This window comes from Apteryx rowi, unplaced genomic scaffold (genome assembly GCF_003343035.1).
Source record: "Apteryx rowi isolate R43461 unplaced genomic scaffold, aptRow1 scaffold_952, whole genome shotgun sequence".
Taxonomy (NCBI): Eukaryota; Metazoa; Chordata; class Aves; order Apterygiformes; family Apterygidae; genus Apteryx; species Apteryx rowi.
In genome coordinates, this window is record NW_020451263.1 from 27779 (window position 1) to 43923 (window position 16145).

The 16145-nt window shown below is 40.7% G+C and overlaps 1 protein-coding gene across 4 annotated transcripts in view; it reads right to left on the bottom strand.

Moving 5' to 3' along the window:
- NUP98 (nucleoporin 98) overlaps positions 1 to 15866 on the bottom strand; it is a 38159-nt gene extending 22293 nt beyond the window's left edge. For 2 of the 4 annotated variants that reach the window (XM_026092269.1, XM_026092270.1), the window contains exons 1-13: positions 12331 to 12431; positions 11403 to 11504; positions 11104 to 11283; positions 10254 to 10393; positions 9067 to 9174; positions 8232 to 8415; positions 6378 to 6541; positions 5484 to 5621; positions 4734 to 4872; positions 3156 to 3248; positions 2384 to 2524; positions 877 to 1010; positions 263 to 450 (exon numbers count right to left, since the gene is read on the bottom strand). In XM_026092269.1, coding sequence (XP_025948054.1) covers positions 263 to 450; positions 877 to 1010; positions 2384 to 2524; positions 3156 to 3248; positions 4734 to 4872; positions 5484 to 5621; positions 6378 to 6541; positions 8232 to 8415; positions 9067 to 9174; positions 10254 to 10393; positions 11104 to 11283; positions 11403 to 11504; positions 12331 to 12403 — 1784 coding nt within the window. In that variant the 5' untranslated portion in view covers positions 12404 to 12431. Of the gene's footprint in view, positions 1 to 262; positions 451 to 876; positions 1011 to 2383; positions 2525 to 3155; positions 3249 to 4733; positions 4873 to 5483; positions 5622 to 6377; positions 6542 to 8231; positions 8416 to 9066; positions 9175 to 10253; positions 10394 to 11103; positions 11284 to 11402; positions 11505 to 12330; positions 12432 to 15851 lie in introns of those variants that run through there. The other 2 variants (XM_026092267.1, XM_026092268.1) reach the window with 2 other exon arrangements.
- Between the last annotated feature and the right edge of the window lie 279 nt (positions 15867 to 16145).

Consider the following 16145-nt stretch of genomic DNA (forward strand, 5'->3'; position numbering starts at 1 on the left):
CAGGAGCATTAGAACAAACGGGATGTCCAACCTGACCAGAAATTTCAGGTGAAGCTGTAATTTTTACCCATACCAGCACAGTGAGGTTTCCAAATAAAATAATCAAGAGTCCAAGCTGTGTAACACATCACAGTACCAAATAACCAAGGAAAACAAAAGGACAGAAGGACATTACGTAAAACCATTTCTCTGTACATCACTAATTACAGAGCTTTTCTTCTCGCACCACCTTCTCCCTCTAAGATACACAAAAGCAACTAACTTGGGCATGAATGTGCCATTGGATAAGGATGGCTCGTCATCATCAAGACCATCAAAAAGATGAGATTTGGCAGAGCCAGCTGTCTGCAAAGCTTTAGGTCGCACTCTAGTTGCTGGACGTGGAGTCAGTTTGTAGTGGGTGGGTGTTGTTAAGGCCTTCTGAGCCGCCGGGTTAGTTGGTTTCAGTCTCTGAAAGAGTAAGGTGTAGAATTGGAACTTTCACACTATTTCAAGTCTGAAAAAGGATTTATTCTGTTGTCTTTTAAAACAAACTGGCAGGGCAAAAGTGTCTTTGTCATAAGCAAAGCTCAAATTAAATACTAAAAAATTCCAAGTTAAGCATAGACAATTACCAATCTTTACTCTCAACTAGCAGCAGTAAGCACAAGAACTCTAAAGCTCAGGCTCTGAGACAGCCCAAAGCAGTAGACAAAGCCACAGCATACGCAGTTTTAGGGTCCTGTATAGCATAAAAAGCCACAGCACCAGTATGAGCATACGGATGGCAAGTCACCGAGTTGCTCACTGCTACTTAAGTGAAGATATGACAGTGAGCACAACACATTAAAGTCATTTCAAATCTTACCCATGAGTTTAATATTTTTATGCACTCACCTCTTCTTTCTTCTTTGGGTCTGACATGGGGTTTCTGAAGAGCGGAGAATCTCCAAAGGGGGAGTAAGTCAAGTTATTGAGATGCTGCTGAAGGACTGCTTGTTGGGCAGCTGACGCATTTGGGTCTGTCAGTGCTACACAAAGAACATCAGTTTTTGTACAAACTTCAGCATTAAATAGTTTTTACTAACAGAACCAAGGTAGGTTCTATTAGAAAAGCCATCTTCCCCAAAGAACTCCTTAATGAATTCAAATTTATATACAGGCTTCAGGGTTCCTTTCCCCTGCTCTTCAGTCACCATTTTTATAGCACTCTGGAGGAAGAAATCACTCTTATTCCCTCTTGTGCATTAGAATTTGCAGCCATGCTCAAGTAAGCTTTTATCTGTGAAGAGCTGAGGGAGCAGAGAGCTACACAACAGCAGAGCAAGTCTGGCCTGCCAAACCTTTAACTAATACATTCGACTTGTGAAGCGTTAACCTCTTCTTTTCTTTCAAGAACATAAAATCTTTGATTCAAAGTTTTGACATTCCTGCTACACTGATCAGATTAGAAATTGGTCTAAAGTCTTCTCTGTAACAATGGCCTCTTGGTTTTGTCTCTCCATTTGCTAGCATCTCATTTTAAATCCCACTAAAATACTATCAAGTGTTCAAGCAACCTAAAGGAGGCTTAATTTTAATTGCAAGACAACCAGACTGTGCATTCCCCAAGAAAAAGAACGCTTTCATAAGCAATAGCACACTGTCAAACAAAGTCTGCAAGGAAGCCAAGAGGAGAGTTTGAGACAGCTGGTTCTTACCAGATGAAACACTGGCTTAACCGAACAGACGTTAACCAGTGAAACCCTTCCCTAAGCCGCCCCATTGCAAGCACTGCCTACAGCATCGACTGCTTGGAGCATCTGCAGATTTGCATCAAGGAAGATCCAAGATTAAGGAAAAGCGTAAGCAAGACAGTAATGTATAAAATCTGACTGCAATACACTGAAGAAACAGAGTTATTCTATCCTGAAGAGCAAGTAGCTTCCCCCCACCCAAATCTTTCCTTATCATACCACCAGATCCCCGACAGCAAAAGAGCCTGAATCTAAAGACCATTCATTTGGCCAACAGAACAGCACACTTACTAATCAAATCCCTCCTAGCTGGAACTATTTAAGCAGCTAATAATACAGTGCCCTTACTTTTTTTTGGTTAGCACTTATTCTTGCTGCCCCACACTCAGTGATGGGAAATATCTTAGTAATTTTGAAGATGCAGTTCTAAAATAGCTGCAACTATTAATGTTAGAAAAGTACCACTGAATTACTTAAAATATAATTAGCACGAAAAAGTTGTCATGAACATGGTCTACATTGCTACCGAAGACAAAAGTAGCCTCAGAAAGCTGCTCGAACATTTTGTTTTCCCCTCTAAAGGATTTGGGTGGGATTTGTTCCGATGTTTAGACACATCTCAACCAAGGCAGGAAGCAGCAATTAAACTTGGGTTAACATACACTTACCTACAGCAGGCTGAGGGGCTCCAAACCCCAGAGTAGCTGTTGATGTATTGAATCCTGGTGCTCCAAATGCTCCTGTTCCTAGTGTTCCACCTAGCTTAGGCTGGGTATTTCCAAATAAAGAAGTCTGTCCTGCCCCAAGAGCTAAGGGGAAAACGACAACTGTTATTTACTACAGAACTGTAAAAAAGCCTGCAAGTCAATTTATCCCACAAAGAAAATTATTTGTTAGATTGAAAGGAAGATTCAACATGTTCGTGAATGCTACAGACACTCAGAGGTCAAAGGAATAGATCAGATGATCAGTCTCCAGACAGCAAACGGAGGATGCCATCAGACTTCTGAACCATTAGCCACCACTGTCAGCAGTGCTGCTCCTGCCGCTTGATGACAGCAAGACCTGTTCCCAGTGAGTCTAGTTTAAGATCGTCAACCTTCTGTTCCAAGGTAGTAAATGCCGTAACACCACAACATATTTCCTAACGTGCAGATGGCTAACAACGGCAAGTTCCGCGACAATGTCTTAACTCTCATCTACTGAGCAAGGTCGTATGCAAGCCTGGGGGTGGACATCAAAGTCTTTCCAAAAGGTGCCCCAGTATAGTGCTACCAATCTCCGCTTGGTTCTGATTTGAGGCAGAGATTCATGACTTCAGACTAAAAACATCTACAGCCATTGCTACATGACTAGAGTTATTAATACCAAGGCTATATTATCAGAAAAGTCTGAAAGCTTTGTGTAAGCTAAAGGGAAATAAGCTGGTAGCCTGCTTACCTGTTCCAAATCCCGTTCCAAGCCCAGTTCCCAGAGTCCCAGTTGCGGGCTTATTTCCAAACAAACTATTGCCAGCAGTGTTGGCACCAAATCCTGCAAGAATAGAAACAACAGCACATTAATCTACAGCTATTAGGGATGGAAAGGGGGAGGGCAGGGCAGGGGGAGGGGAGAAACGTATCTAAGCAAGTAAGAATCACTTGCTCGCAGACAGCTCTGCCATAATTAAGGTCAAATTTCATACACCATTTCCAACAATGTAAGTTAAGCTCTAACAAACAGCAAGAGGGGACTTCAATGGTATTACAACACATTTTACCTACAAACATAGTATTGAAAAAAACCAGTACAGAAAAATACTGTCTTGCCTTTTTAGACATTTGCTAAAGACTTCAAAATTTTATTGAAAGCCAGAAAGGACGTCATGAGCCTGTATTTGGCAACAGAATAAGATGTATGAAAGTTTCTTAAACCGGAACAAGTCCCATTTTACACTGCTTATACCACACAAACACTTCTCTGATTCTTACTGACAAAGCAGTTAACTCAGATTCATAAGACTGCACAGTTCAATGCCATATTTAATTGTAATAAAGTACAGTGCTAGTCTAACACTAGACAGATTACTTAAATTTAAGATTGTGAAACCATCCAATTAAAGCGTTGGTTAGTACACAAAGACAGGATCAAACTAGAAAACTGCAGACATGGACTGACATCAGAAATACCTTTGAGCCAAACTCCACTTTCTCTGCAAGTTGTACCACTGCAAATAATGCAGGGAAAATAAAACACTAGAATCAGTATTGTTCACTACTAAAAAGTTTTGGAGATATCAAAGCAGATGCCAATACCTTAATCATTCTAAAACCAGTTCTGCTCAATTTTAGGAATAGAGTTTCTTTGGTCTCAGCTTCAGGAAAACCCCCAGAACAGATTTCGACGGAAATCTTGTTAAGTCAGTCCGTCATTGACTTGAACTATCAGTACACATTTCTCCTGCTTGACCACATTCATTCAACACCAATTCCCTAACATTAGGGTCAGAGGCCAACATAACACAAGACAGTTCTTCAGAAGTTTCCGATTTGTCACGTTCTTGTGAAAGATGACAGCTACCAGCTAAAAATTAAACAGCCAGTTCCACTTTACCCTTGTTCCAGTGCAAGATTTCCTTGTACTCTGCCATCAAGCTACAGATACCAATATGACTATTTTTACCCTCTTTCCTTCAGCGCTCCTTTGCAACCACAGTGTATTTACAGCCTCTTAACAAAACCTCTACGATGTGTCAGTTTTGACTGCAATAGTTTTCAATTACAGGTTACAACTTCTTCAGCACTATTTGAAATAGTGATACTTTTAAGTTAACCATCTACCTTCCGAGTCAGGGCGTGCCACCAGGAGGAAAGGTACAAAAGTGTCCAAGACGCTCCCCTAGTGCGGCATGCATCGGAAGCATGGCTTACCTGAGAATTTTAACATTCATAATCATTTGGTATACGATATTCAGCTGCCTGGTGTGTGGTATATGCAGTGTAATTTTAAGTGATTGAATCCCGCTTTTTTTATATGTACCAAAATTGGAAGTGTTTGTATTGGTTCCTAAAGTCAGGGTTGGTTTGTTACCAAAGAGCCCGCCGCCAGTGGTTGTGCCAAACGAGGGAGCACTGGTTGTGGTGGTTCCGAATCCAGCAGGCTTGTTACCAAACAGGGTCTGAAAGGAAGAAAACATGAATTTAAAAACCAGATGGACTGATATGAAGAATTATATTCATGTTTCACTGCTGGCAAGAAAGCTGAACTAGAGACAAGCACAACTTAAACCACCCAGTGCAGACTCCCTACAGTGGTGTGTTATTTGCAAGCCACGTGCACTAGTACCGGATGGCAAATACCTTCTGGAAATAAGTATTAACTCCTTTACCCAACTCCATACAGAATACATCAAAACCAAAAGAGATTCAATAATATCAAGGATCAAGTTAATTTTGGGTAAGTCAACATTACAAGTTAAACACTTGCATTTCCAACACTACGCTAAAGCATCCCTAGCAATACAGGGATTGACAGATGTTCACTCTCTCTTGCTGTCTTCAATCACTCAAGACAATAGTTCTTAAAAAAAATCTTTATTTCTGTAATACCAGTTTAATTATAAATTTTTATATTGTATCCTTGACTTTACGAAACCATGCTGCTTTTGCACCTTAGACATCTTAATTCTTTAGACCACACTACTTTGACGGAGGTCAATACACTGCAACAGGACTCTAGCAGCAGGGGTGGGTTTTTATTTTGGATTTCATCACAAAGGCACAAACATACCGAACCGCCAACACCAAATCCTGTGTTAGCTTGTCCAAAGAGACCGGTTCCAGTTCCAAATCCAGTACCAGCATTCGTATTGGCAGCCGTTCCGAAAAGACCTCCAGGTTGTGAGGGCTGGGTTGCCCCAAAGAGACCCTACAAACATGAATTATGTTTGAAAAGCATTGCAATGTTATCTCAAGTCTAGCACCGATGATCTGAACAGAGCCAACACACAAAGTCAGGTAATAAAATGACCACAATATTTCCTCTTTGACTGGGGGGGAAGAAGATGCTCAAGAAGCTTTATTCATTCTACAAAGAATTAGTTACAAAAAGGAAATAAAAATCAAAGAATTTATGCTTCAAGCTTAAAAGGATACAGGAATTCCCTCACCACTTTCAGTGAGGGAGATGGAAAAGAAACATTTCTGACAGAGAAGTCACAGAACATTCAGAAAGAAGAATATAGTACATTTGGAGCTAAAGCCTCTGGCTATGCAATGAAATTACAGCTGTGTAGCATCTTTTAATCACAAGAACCCCAGAATGCTGCTCTTTAGTCATGAGAAAGTTCAAAACCATTAGTGTGAATTCCCACAGAGCGTTACTAATGAAGTGATATGATCTGTGTGAATGCGACTGGAAACATTTCAGTTGAGACAGCAGTCTGCTTAAAGAAGGGATTGCAAAAAAAACCCTTGTTAAGCACTATATTGCTATCCATTTATCACGAATAGCAACTTTTTCCAATCAAAATTTTTCAGCTTGACAGCATTCAAAGCCTAGTTTTATGAAACTATTACAGTTTGAGGGAAATTTCTGAACCACTATATCTAACCTTCTGTGTCTAGCTGGAATAGTAACTATATCACAATTTACACCTCTACATGTTTGTACAATTTATCTTACCATGGTGTTTGTGTTTGGCTGTCCTAGAGTGCTGGTATTCCCAAAAGAAAAGCCAGTGTTCTGCGTTGTTGTAGCTTGTCCAAAGGGTTTGTTAAACAGACTGGTAGTCTGAGATTGCTGACCAAAAAGACCCCCTGTTGTTCCTGTTCCAAAGCCAGTTGTACCTACAACATGCAAAGAAATTGGTTAAAAGGCCTCAACTCAAGCACTTATCCAAAATTATTTGTTTCCATACTCAGTACATTCAGACATGAAAAAAAGATGCTTGAATTCGACAGAACAGCAAAACATGCAGCGTCATCAACCCAGCACGGCATCTGCACTCAAATCAAAGTAGTTCTTGTTACACATTCTTTCAGGTTCTCCTTGCCCTAAGAGTCAGCGTGAACCTAACATCCAAGAATTATTAGCAAACACACTTCACAGATAGATCTGACCAACAGGATACCCTCTTTGCCATGGTCAGCTTGTTGTCCATCGTACCAAGAAAACCGTACCATCAACATCTGAAAAGAGCTGATTGAGCAAGAGGTGGACTGACAGCCAGAGAACTGAAGATCAGCTCCCTAAATTACTGACGCTATTCTACAACCCATACAACTGCTACGGAAGCTTCTCCCTGAGCTTGAAACTTTTCCCTTTCTTTCCCCAAAGGGAAAAGAGCTATTTATGTGCGATGGGGTAAAAATGGCACACACACGTACTAGAACTTCTGTTCTTGCTTTCACAACTGTCATCGGTGTCTCTGCAGGGCTTGGTGCTTTCTTTGGAGTTAAATGCAAGAGAAATACACAAAGTCCAACAAGACCGTCACGCTGGGCAGTCCACTTATTTTAAAGAACCCTACTGTTGTGAAGCGCAGAGAGTTATGGTCACCTGTATGTTGATCTTACCCAAAGAGAGCAGCTTAGCTCAACCCGCAAGGGCCTCAAGCAAGCCCAAAGATTAAACCTAGCAATGCCTATCATTAAGGACAGGCCCACTTCTGACCTAAGACAGTACAGCCTTTCTTATAGCAGTTAAACACCTGTGCTTTTACTGCGTGCTGCAGGATTTTGATCTTCTGTTCACAGTCTCTAATTCCACATAAATACAAATATCCACTTACATTCAGGTTTGCAGCAGAAGTTAATTTTCACACTAAAATAGAATGTGTTTCATCTTCTCAGCAACATTTGTTTCACACTAAGTTCAAAAAGGTCCACTAACTGTTTAGTTCAACTGGCCTGCAACTACCAGACATGCAAGTATTTTTGTAAAACACAAGTTACTTATTTCACACTTGGCATTTACTCTTGGTCCAAGGACACCAAGATGGACAGTGTGAAACCAAGATGGCCCAACATTTAACAGGTTTGCATTCTAACCCTGATCTACTTGTGAAAAAAGTTCCTGACAAAGTCTAATCAGGCCACTAGAAATTAACAGGTCCATTTCCAGGGAATTTATGCCCACTCTGATTAGTGGTGGAATCTAGACTTCACCTTTAGGCAACCGATTCTATCACTCTAGCAAACAGTAACGACCTTCTAATGGTTGTACTTCAAAGGGTTGTACTGGCTCACACAACCTGTCTGACTTTCCTGGAAAGCCAGATGCACTAATGAACTGTTTTCCAGCACATCTTCAGGGATGCAGAGGATGTGTACAACTACTAAATACTAAGTAAATAGAGATCTCTATAGCAGAGAACCTCATTGCTGAATGTTGGTAATACAACTAGACAAATTATGAGTTCAGACCAGCGTTTTCTCACTTTATTAGTGAATTTTAAATAGCTTTAACGGAATATTTGCATTTGTAAGAATGAAGAATATCCAGCAACAGTAAAGACAGCAGACAGGCAGTACTTACTAGTTCCAAAAGCAGTTTTATTCTGTCCGTATGAAAAGCCTGTGTTAGTGGTAGAAGAGCCAAAGAGTCCTGTAGCTGTGCTTGATGTAGCAGTAGAAGACCCAAACAAGCCTGCAGCTGCTCCGGCTCCTACTGGATTTGAGGGCCCCTTCCTATTTGCCTGGTAGTCTTCTAAACGAAGTTCCTAGTAAAGGAAAACCCAGTTCTCTTTACCCATTCTTTTTATATGGAATAAGGTTAGAACAGTGTCATTAGCATGTTTACACAAAATTTAAGTTTACTCCAAGATGAAAGTACCAAGAAAAACCGTAACATTAAAAAAAAAGGGGGGGGGGGCCACTGTAAACAGGACCTAAATTTAGAGGTACTGCTGCAGTTCATATTTGGGCTTAGATTTTAGTTCTAAGAGCTTTTTCAGACATTTTCATTAGATTGCCTCTTTTAAAGTATCAAACAAGTTAACAGAAAGGCTTCAGGGTTAGATCTTTGGAAACATTAGTTTATATTCAAGAGCTGTGAGTTTTGGCTGTGATATTATCACAGCAATGCAGGATTGCTCCTAACAGGAGCTCTCTCTTCTCGAATGTGTTGAAATAAAACTTCAAGTCTTCAGGAAGTGCAGCGCTAAGCATTTAAAAGCAAACCCAACTAATATAATGATGCATGAAGCGTTTTACTTGGTGCCGCCTCTACTCTGCGAGCAATGCAGATATTCAGTATCGTTCTCATATTAATGAGCCCAGAAGGTGCTTATTACAGCCTAAAAAAGCCCTGCTAAAACAATGCTAATTAACAGTCAAGCAAGACAAACGCGTTTAAATACTTATTGACTGACCTCAAGGGATTTGCTTTCATACTCCTTCATAGCAGTAATGCACTGGTGCTTGGTACTGATGTTAGTGCTAACTCCAGATTTTACCATAGTATCTGAGCCAGTTGGTGGCTGCAAGAGAAGAGGTTAAGATAGCAAGTTTGAAATCCACGTAGGTTTTCATTAACACGGTTAGTATTCTCCTATCGGATACTGTTAAAGCCTAAATTTAGTACAGGAATAGTTTTAGCATTATCCATACAGCTGTGATCTCACCCAGTGATGAAGCATTTTCAATGGCAATCCACAGTGGAATTTACCCTAGTAACACCCAGTTAACAACTTTAAAAATAGTTTACCTAAGTTTGTGATACAAATCCTCCAGCTATTCAGGGATTTTATCATCCCTAATATCTTTTTTTACTATCCTGTGGAGAAGTATACACCAATGCCCTCTGAGAGCCTGTTCAAGTTGGTCATCACAATTCTGTCCACACCCAGGAATGACAAGCAGAAAGTCTCTATCTGATAAATCAGCTCACGCAAGTCTCAGCCCTCCTTGTTTCTCGACTGAACAAGTATTTCAGAAAAAGAATCCCTCTCCGTCAGTCATTAGTTACCCCATTTCCGCGACAGCTCCTTTTCCAAGCCATCCTTCACTTTCAACTGCCAAAGAACCTTCAAGTTTTGTTATTCTACCCTTTCTTAAAGGGAACTCATACAGAAAACACATAGGGAACAGGTCTTCAAATTTCAGTTTACCTTTCCAGATCCAGGCTAACTTAGGAGAATTACATTTATTTTGACTCACACTCCAAAATGGCTTTAGGCCCTGTTGCTATTAGATTTATTTAACCTTGATCACATTGAATTCTGTAGTACTTCCAGCCCTCTTGAGAAGGCTCAGTTTTAAGAGCTGGTTTACAGTTGCATTAAAGCTGAAGCGGTAAGTTTGACAAGTCTAGATAGAGCGCTGCTTCATGGTGTTTGAGAAGCCTGTCAAATTCAGAACAAAGAACTCTACTACTTTCGAATTAATTATACATCTTATTTCCACTGCAACAGTTCTACTAATGGGCATGTTTTCAAGCAATTTTAGAGCACTGCACAGCTGCATATGAATTAACTGTAGAGTAGTTTACACAGAAAACTGCAAAATTTAACGTTTCCTATAAAAACAGGTTAGATTAAGAAAGAAAAAGAAAACTTACATTAAACTTAATAGTGGTGCCAGTTGGAGCAGCAGTAAAACTAGTTGGGCCAAAAAGAGAGCCAGATGTACTCCCAAAAGGGTTGGAGGTAGTGTTAGTGGTTCCAAAGAGACCTCCACTGCTGGTACTAGTTCCAAAGTCTAAAAGAAGAAAAAAAAAAAAAGAAAGAAAACACCAACCTAGAGCCAAACTCCAAATATTCTATTCAAATGAGAAAATAGCTGGGAAATGAAAGAAACTGCTACTAAAAATTTATAGCAGGGCAGGAAACCTACAGCAGAATGCTGCATTAGCAGACTGTAGAGGATTGCCCTCTAATTCATCACCTCGGGGAGCACTAGAATAACCACCGCAGCCAGTTCCACTCTGCTCCTGACAACATTGCTAAGAAAATGATGTGTATACAGGGAATCAGTGAGATTTCTTTCCTCTTCGCAGAAGGGTCTGCAAGTCGTTGCTTCTGCTTCAGGGAATTACAGTAGAATTTAAGAGGCATTTCAAACATCCTAGTGCCAGAAGCAAGCCAGCCGTAACTGCTCTACAACAGCAGAATAAAAAGCTAGAATGAAACGGACCCAAAGGACTTTTAAGAATAGGAAATGCTGGCTGATTACCATTTTCAACTTACTTAAAATTCACGTCTAGAATCATAGCTACCGATTTTGTAGCATATTGGTTCAGTTTTGGATACTGTGGATGACAGCAAGTATCGTCAATATATCCTTCAGGGACAAGGCGGGGAGGGACCCACCTTAACACTTGTGTCAAATCCACACATGTATCCAAAGCTCTGCGCTCTTCAATCAAAGAAAATAACCAGTACTCAAAGAAACGCAGCAGTTTTACTCACTTCCAAACCCAGCTGGCTTATTCTGTGCAAATGCATTGTTTTGAGAGGAGAAGAGACCTCCGCCAGTGCTGGTGGTTCCAAACAAGCTGTTTGACGTTCCAGTTGACGCTCCAAACCCAAAGCCAGTGCTTGTGGAGGAGGTGGCTGGTTGATTAAATGTAGTTGAACCAAATAATCCTCCTGAACACAGAAACAGACTATTAATCATTTGCAAAGATTGTTTAGCTTTTCTTTTTTCTGTTTAGTAACATCCCTCTTTCAGTATTGTATTCTGCACTACAACCGTAACACAGCAATACCTGGTTTTGTCTGCGTGCTCCCAAAGAGGCCTCCAGTATTATTGTTCGACCCAAAGGCTGATGTTCCAAATGCTCCTCCACTTGTAGTACCAAAGCCAGCATCTGAGACACAGCATTACAGTTTAGATGAAAGCGTATTTTAAGCATGCCTACTAGGAGCTAAACATTGTTACCGTCTTTTGAACCTTCGAAAAGGAGTCTGCACGCAACTATACATCTCAGGCTCACGTACATAAGTGTTATATTTAATATTTATACAGCTCTTAAAGCAAAAGGCTACAACGGTTAGCATCAGCTGTTGCTACAGAGCGTAAAGACACTCAATTCTGCTAATCTGCAAGATCTCCATGACTAATTACAGCACTCAAAAGTTGTTTTTTATACCTATGTTTGGGAACAAGATTAAGAAGAACAAACAGATATTGTAAATACCACAGCAAACTTTCAGCCATTAGAGCAGACTATAAATCAATGCATGTACCCCATTTATTAAGGGGGAAACACAGTAATTGTGTTATAGCTCCAGAAAAAACTTCAACTGCATGCTTTTTCCTTCCATGTCTTCCCAATGTATCCCAGCCCTGATTGAAAGAATCTTCTCCCCCAGGACTGCCTTCATCTAAGCATATGAGTTTCCACTCCTTTTATGAAGGAAAGTTTCACTGACTGCATGCAGAATTCTGGTATCTACCCAAATTAAAAGCTTGTGTTAGTAGAGGAGCCTAACACTGCTGAACCCAATTCACAAGTCTGTTTCCTATCACTGCAAGGCAAGTGAGTTGGACACCCTAGCGATATTCCAGTTCTGTCACACCCAAATAATCACCCCGTCTATTTGACTCTTTAGCTGCACCTCTAAGAAAAAAAAAAAACAAAAAAAAAAGTGTACTGAAAAAAGTCACGCCACAAGCTTAGAAGCATTACTTACTTTGTCCAAAAGTTGAAGTTGTCCCAAAGCCAGTGCTGCCTCCAAACGGAGTTCCAAAGGATTTGTTAAACATTTTCAGGATGTATTAGTTTTTTCTAAACCTAGAAAAATGAATTCAGCATTTATATAAAGCTTACTTTGAAAAGTTATTTTTCGTCTTCCTCACTGTTTGATGTAAGCAATCTAATTTGAGTACTTAAAGCACAATATGCATGAAAGCAAGATTTAAGTTCATGCAGATAGTCAGAATTCTAAATAAGAACACTAACACTTTAGTAGCATCACAGAACCTCAGCATCCTTAAAACAATCCTTGCAAAATCAATCAGGAAGCTAAGCCAAGTAAAATATTAGCTGACTAATACCACGTCTCAGTAATATCAGAGGTAGTGGATACTGCGATACTGTTCCCACCATTCTGCTAACAGTCTGACAGGGACCTGTTTCCATGAGCTTGGAGTATAAGAGTTTTACACATATCAAGATTTCATCACAAGTTGCTGTACTTCCACGAGGAAGCCACTGAGTTTCTTTTCCCTTGGCTACAGAGAATTTTTTTTTCTGTTTACAGGAAGAGACAGTAAAAATCAATTTTGCCAGTGGTGTCTGGATCTCCCAAGCATCAGCAGAACGGAGGTCTCACTGGCAGCATGTCATGGGGATGGGAGGTAACTGCAGACACATCAATAGAGGAGAACTGCAATTTTAGCCACAACCCTCTATGATGGACTGGAGCTACAGTTTGTTACATTTGTCTTTCCTGTCACCTTAACACTCATGTTTGCTCAGTCACCTGCGTGCCTGAAAGACCACCCCACTAAAACACTCCTTTAAGAACACACACAAGGACCTGCATTGTACAACGGCTGTTTCTGTGATGCTCCCAAGACCTTCCACGACCAATTTTCTGTTAAATCCTACCCGCCAACTACTTTAAACAAGACACAAGAAATGAAGGAAGTGCACTGCATAGGTATTACAGGAACACACCTTCCATCAACTTTTGATTTATCGCTCACAGACTACCAGAATTTTCTTACTGCCACTAAAGAACTTAAAAAGCCTTTGCCTTTTAGAAAGTTTTACACTGTTTATGCAGAGACCCAATTTACCCTTACAACACCTACTGATTTATTCGCAGACACATTTAGTAATGCTACCTCGCTCCAATCTCTTTTTCAAGTGCAGACACAATGTAATACCTTTTTCAACACTATCAAGCTAAGAAAAAAACCACACAATAGATCGTCAACCATGATCTAGTCAGCACAATCTGTAGCCTTTTCCTGTATCAGGGCTAACAGATGTTTTTAATTACTCCACCATTGAAAATACCAGTATTATCTAGGAAAGTTTTCACTGTTGGTAGCATTAGTTAAGCTACAGCAGTGCAGAACTACTGTATTTTCCCCACAGAAAAATGTGAAACATGGCCAATACCAAGAATGTTTAAAGTACTACTCATTACTGGATTAGGATAATTGTTTAATACAATTACACTAATCTTCAGCATTTCAGCTTTTTAAAAAAATCCTTCAAGTTTCTCAGGAGTCTTAACATCTAGGATGGCAATAAACTGCTTGGAAGTATTCTCTGCTCACCAGCAACTTAAATAAAACTCTGAAAATGACACCTTTACCTATCCCCAGGTTAGACAGCTTCTCTATAGCCCACTTATTCTAACTACTTTTATATCCTTCTAATAAAAGGAAGCATGCACCACAGAGCACTCAATTACTCCAGTGTAAGTCACTAAATCCATCTGCCTGCTCATGAAATTAGGCGTGTTCTGCAAAACACTGTCTGTAGCCTGTTTCTGGTGAAATGATTTCCTAAAAACCTATACCACCTTCTGGGAATAGCCAAGTCTAGATTTTGAGCAGCCACTGGTGCCCATCGTACTTTTGCAGCATCCCAATACTAGTGGAGACTAAAACAGTTAAGAACAAAACAGTATCCAACTCTTATATCAAACAGTAACCAAGAAGATATTTTGGGTAATCATCAACTATTCAAAACACTAGTAAATCCAACAGTATGGTGAAATTTTGTAGTGTTAAGACTCTTTCCACTCGCACATATAAGGCCTTACTCACTTCATTATATAACGTAAGTAAAATGATTGTGGGATAAGTAAGAAAAAACTCATTTGAAGAAGTATTAGAAAACTCTCAGACTAAAATTGGCCTCCTGGAACAGAGCACTGCTTGTCACAAAATATGATCCCTTCCACGGGATGCAAGGTAATGCTATATCTCAAAGCGTATTAGAATTCTTCCTAACTTCCTCTCCCAAAGCTTCGGCATTCTGCACAATCTCCCAAGTGCAGGTCCAATTCTTCCATAAGCACATTCCCACTGTGGTGCCAAGGCCATCGTGTTTTGCTATCTAGCAGAATCTAGATTCGGACAGTGGGACAAAATGCAGGGCCATGTCCTCTCTGTTTCTTCAAAAATCTAAACTTCTCTGTTCTACCAAAACCGTGTGTAGCTTCCAAGAACATTCATCATCCCCCCCACCTATCTCCCAAAACTTCAAATTTAATGCATTCTCCATCTGTTAATTGTGTGATTACATCTCCTTTTATGATGCCTAAAAAAGATTCTACCTATTATTCTTCACTTCTAAGATGCAAATTATCTGGATTCCCAAGCTGAGTGCACTCTAACACCTTGAATTTTACATCCACCTCAAATGCATTCTTACCTGTTTCTCTACACTTTGTTTTTGCTTCACAAAAACCCTCTGCTTTCAGTCTTCCCCTTATTTATGCCATTAATTTTTCAAAACCAAACATATTGAGGATTGTTTAATATCAAATTCTCTTTATGCTTTCTCAAATTCCTTCTGAAATAACTTTCTAAACAGCAAACAAGCTTCAAAAACATTCAGGTTTCCCACTTGCTTTGAAACTTCCTCATTCTCCCTCGGCACCTCCTCTTCCTTAATTATTGACTCTCAGAATCTCAGGTTTGACAAGCTACCACAAAAATATAGCTCAATCTTCATTAAGTTACTAATGCCTTGGATAGCTAACTACTATGTAGCACCTTTAATATTACTAACCTAGGTCAGTGGCATGGGAACACCCTATAGAGACAACTGTCTCTCTATCATGCATTTAAAATACAGCACTGAACAAATCTACTCTGAGCTGTTCCACGAAAGCATATTTGAAGTAGAAGCACAAGTAGTATCCAAAAAGCGAAAAACAACAGAAGTAGCATTAGTAAGAGGAGATTTTTTTCCAAAATACTTCTCTTCCATTTGCTAGACACACAAATCAAGTCCCGCACCCTATTCAACTCTCGACTGAAGGACAGCGATTCCCTCACTCCTACTGAGGAAAAGGGCTTTAATTACAGTTCTACGGCAGCATAACATTGGCCTCAAACCACGTGCAAAAAAAGCCTCAACTAAGACATCCGAACAGGATTTAGAGTGAATAACGTGCTAACGTATTTGCGGTCACACTCCGAGATATCCATCGCGTTAAAACCCTGGAAACAGGGCTGCACCTACGCGACAGAGTTTATAGGCAACATGACAGACGTGCAGCAGCGCCGAGGACAGAGCGCTCGGCTGCCCCCCGCGCCCCACGCCGCGGCCGCCCCGACGGACTCCCGCACCGCCGCCAATTCTTACGCCACAGGCGGCGCAGCCCAGCACGGGCCGGCCCCGCCACCCGCGGGGAGCGCGGAGCCGAACCGGCGGCAAAAGTCACCCCGCAGCCAGGCGGCCAGGCCCCTTCCCCGGCGGAGGGGGCGCGACGGCCGCTGCCCCGCGCAACGGGCCCTGCCCGCCGCGGCTCCACAC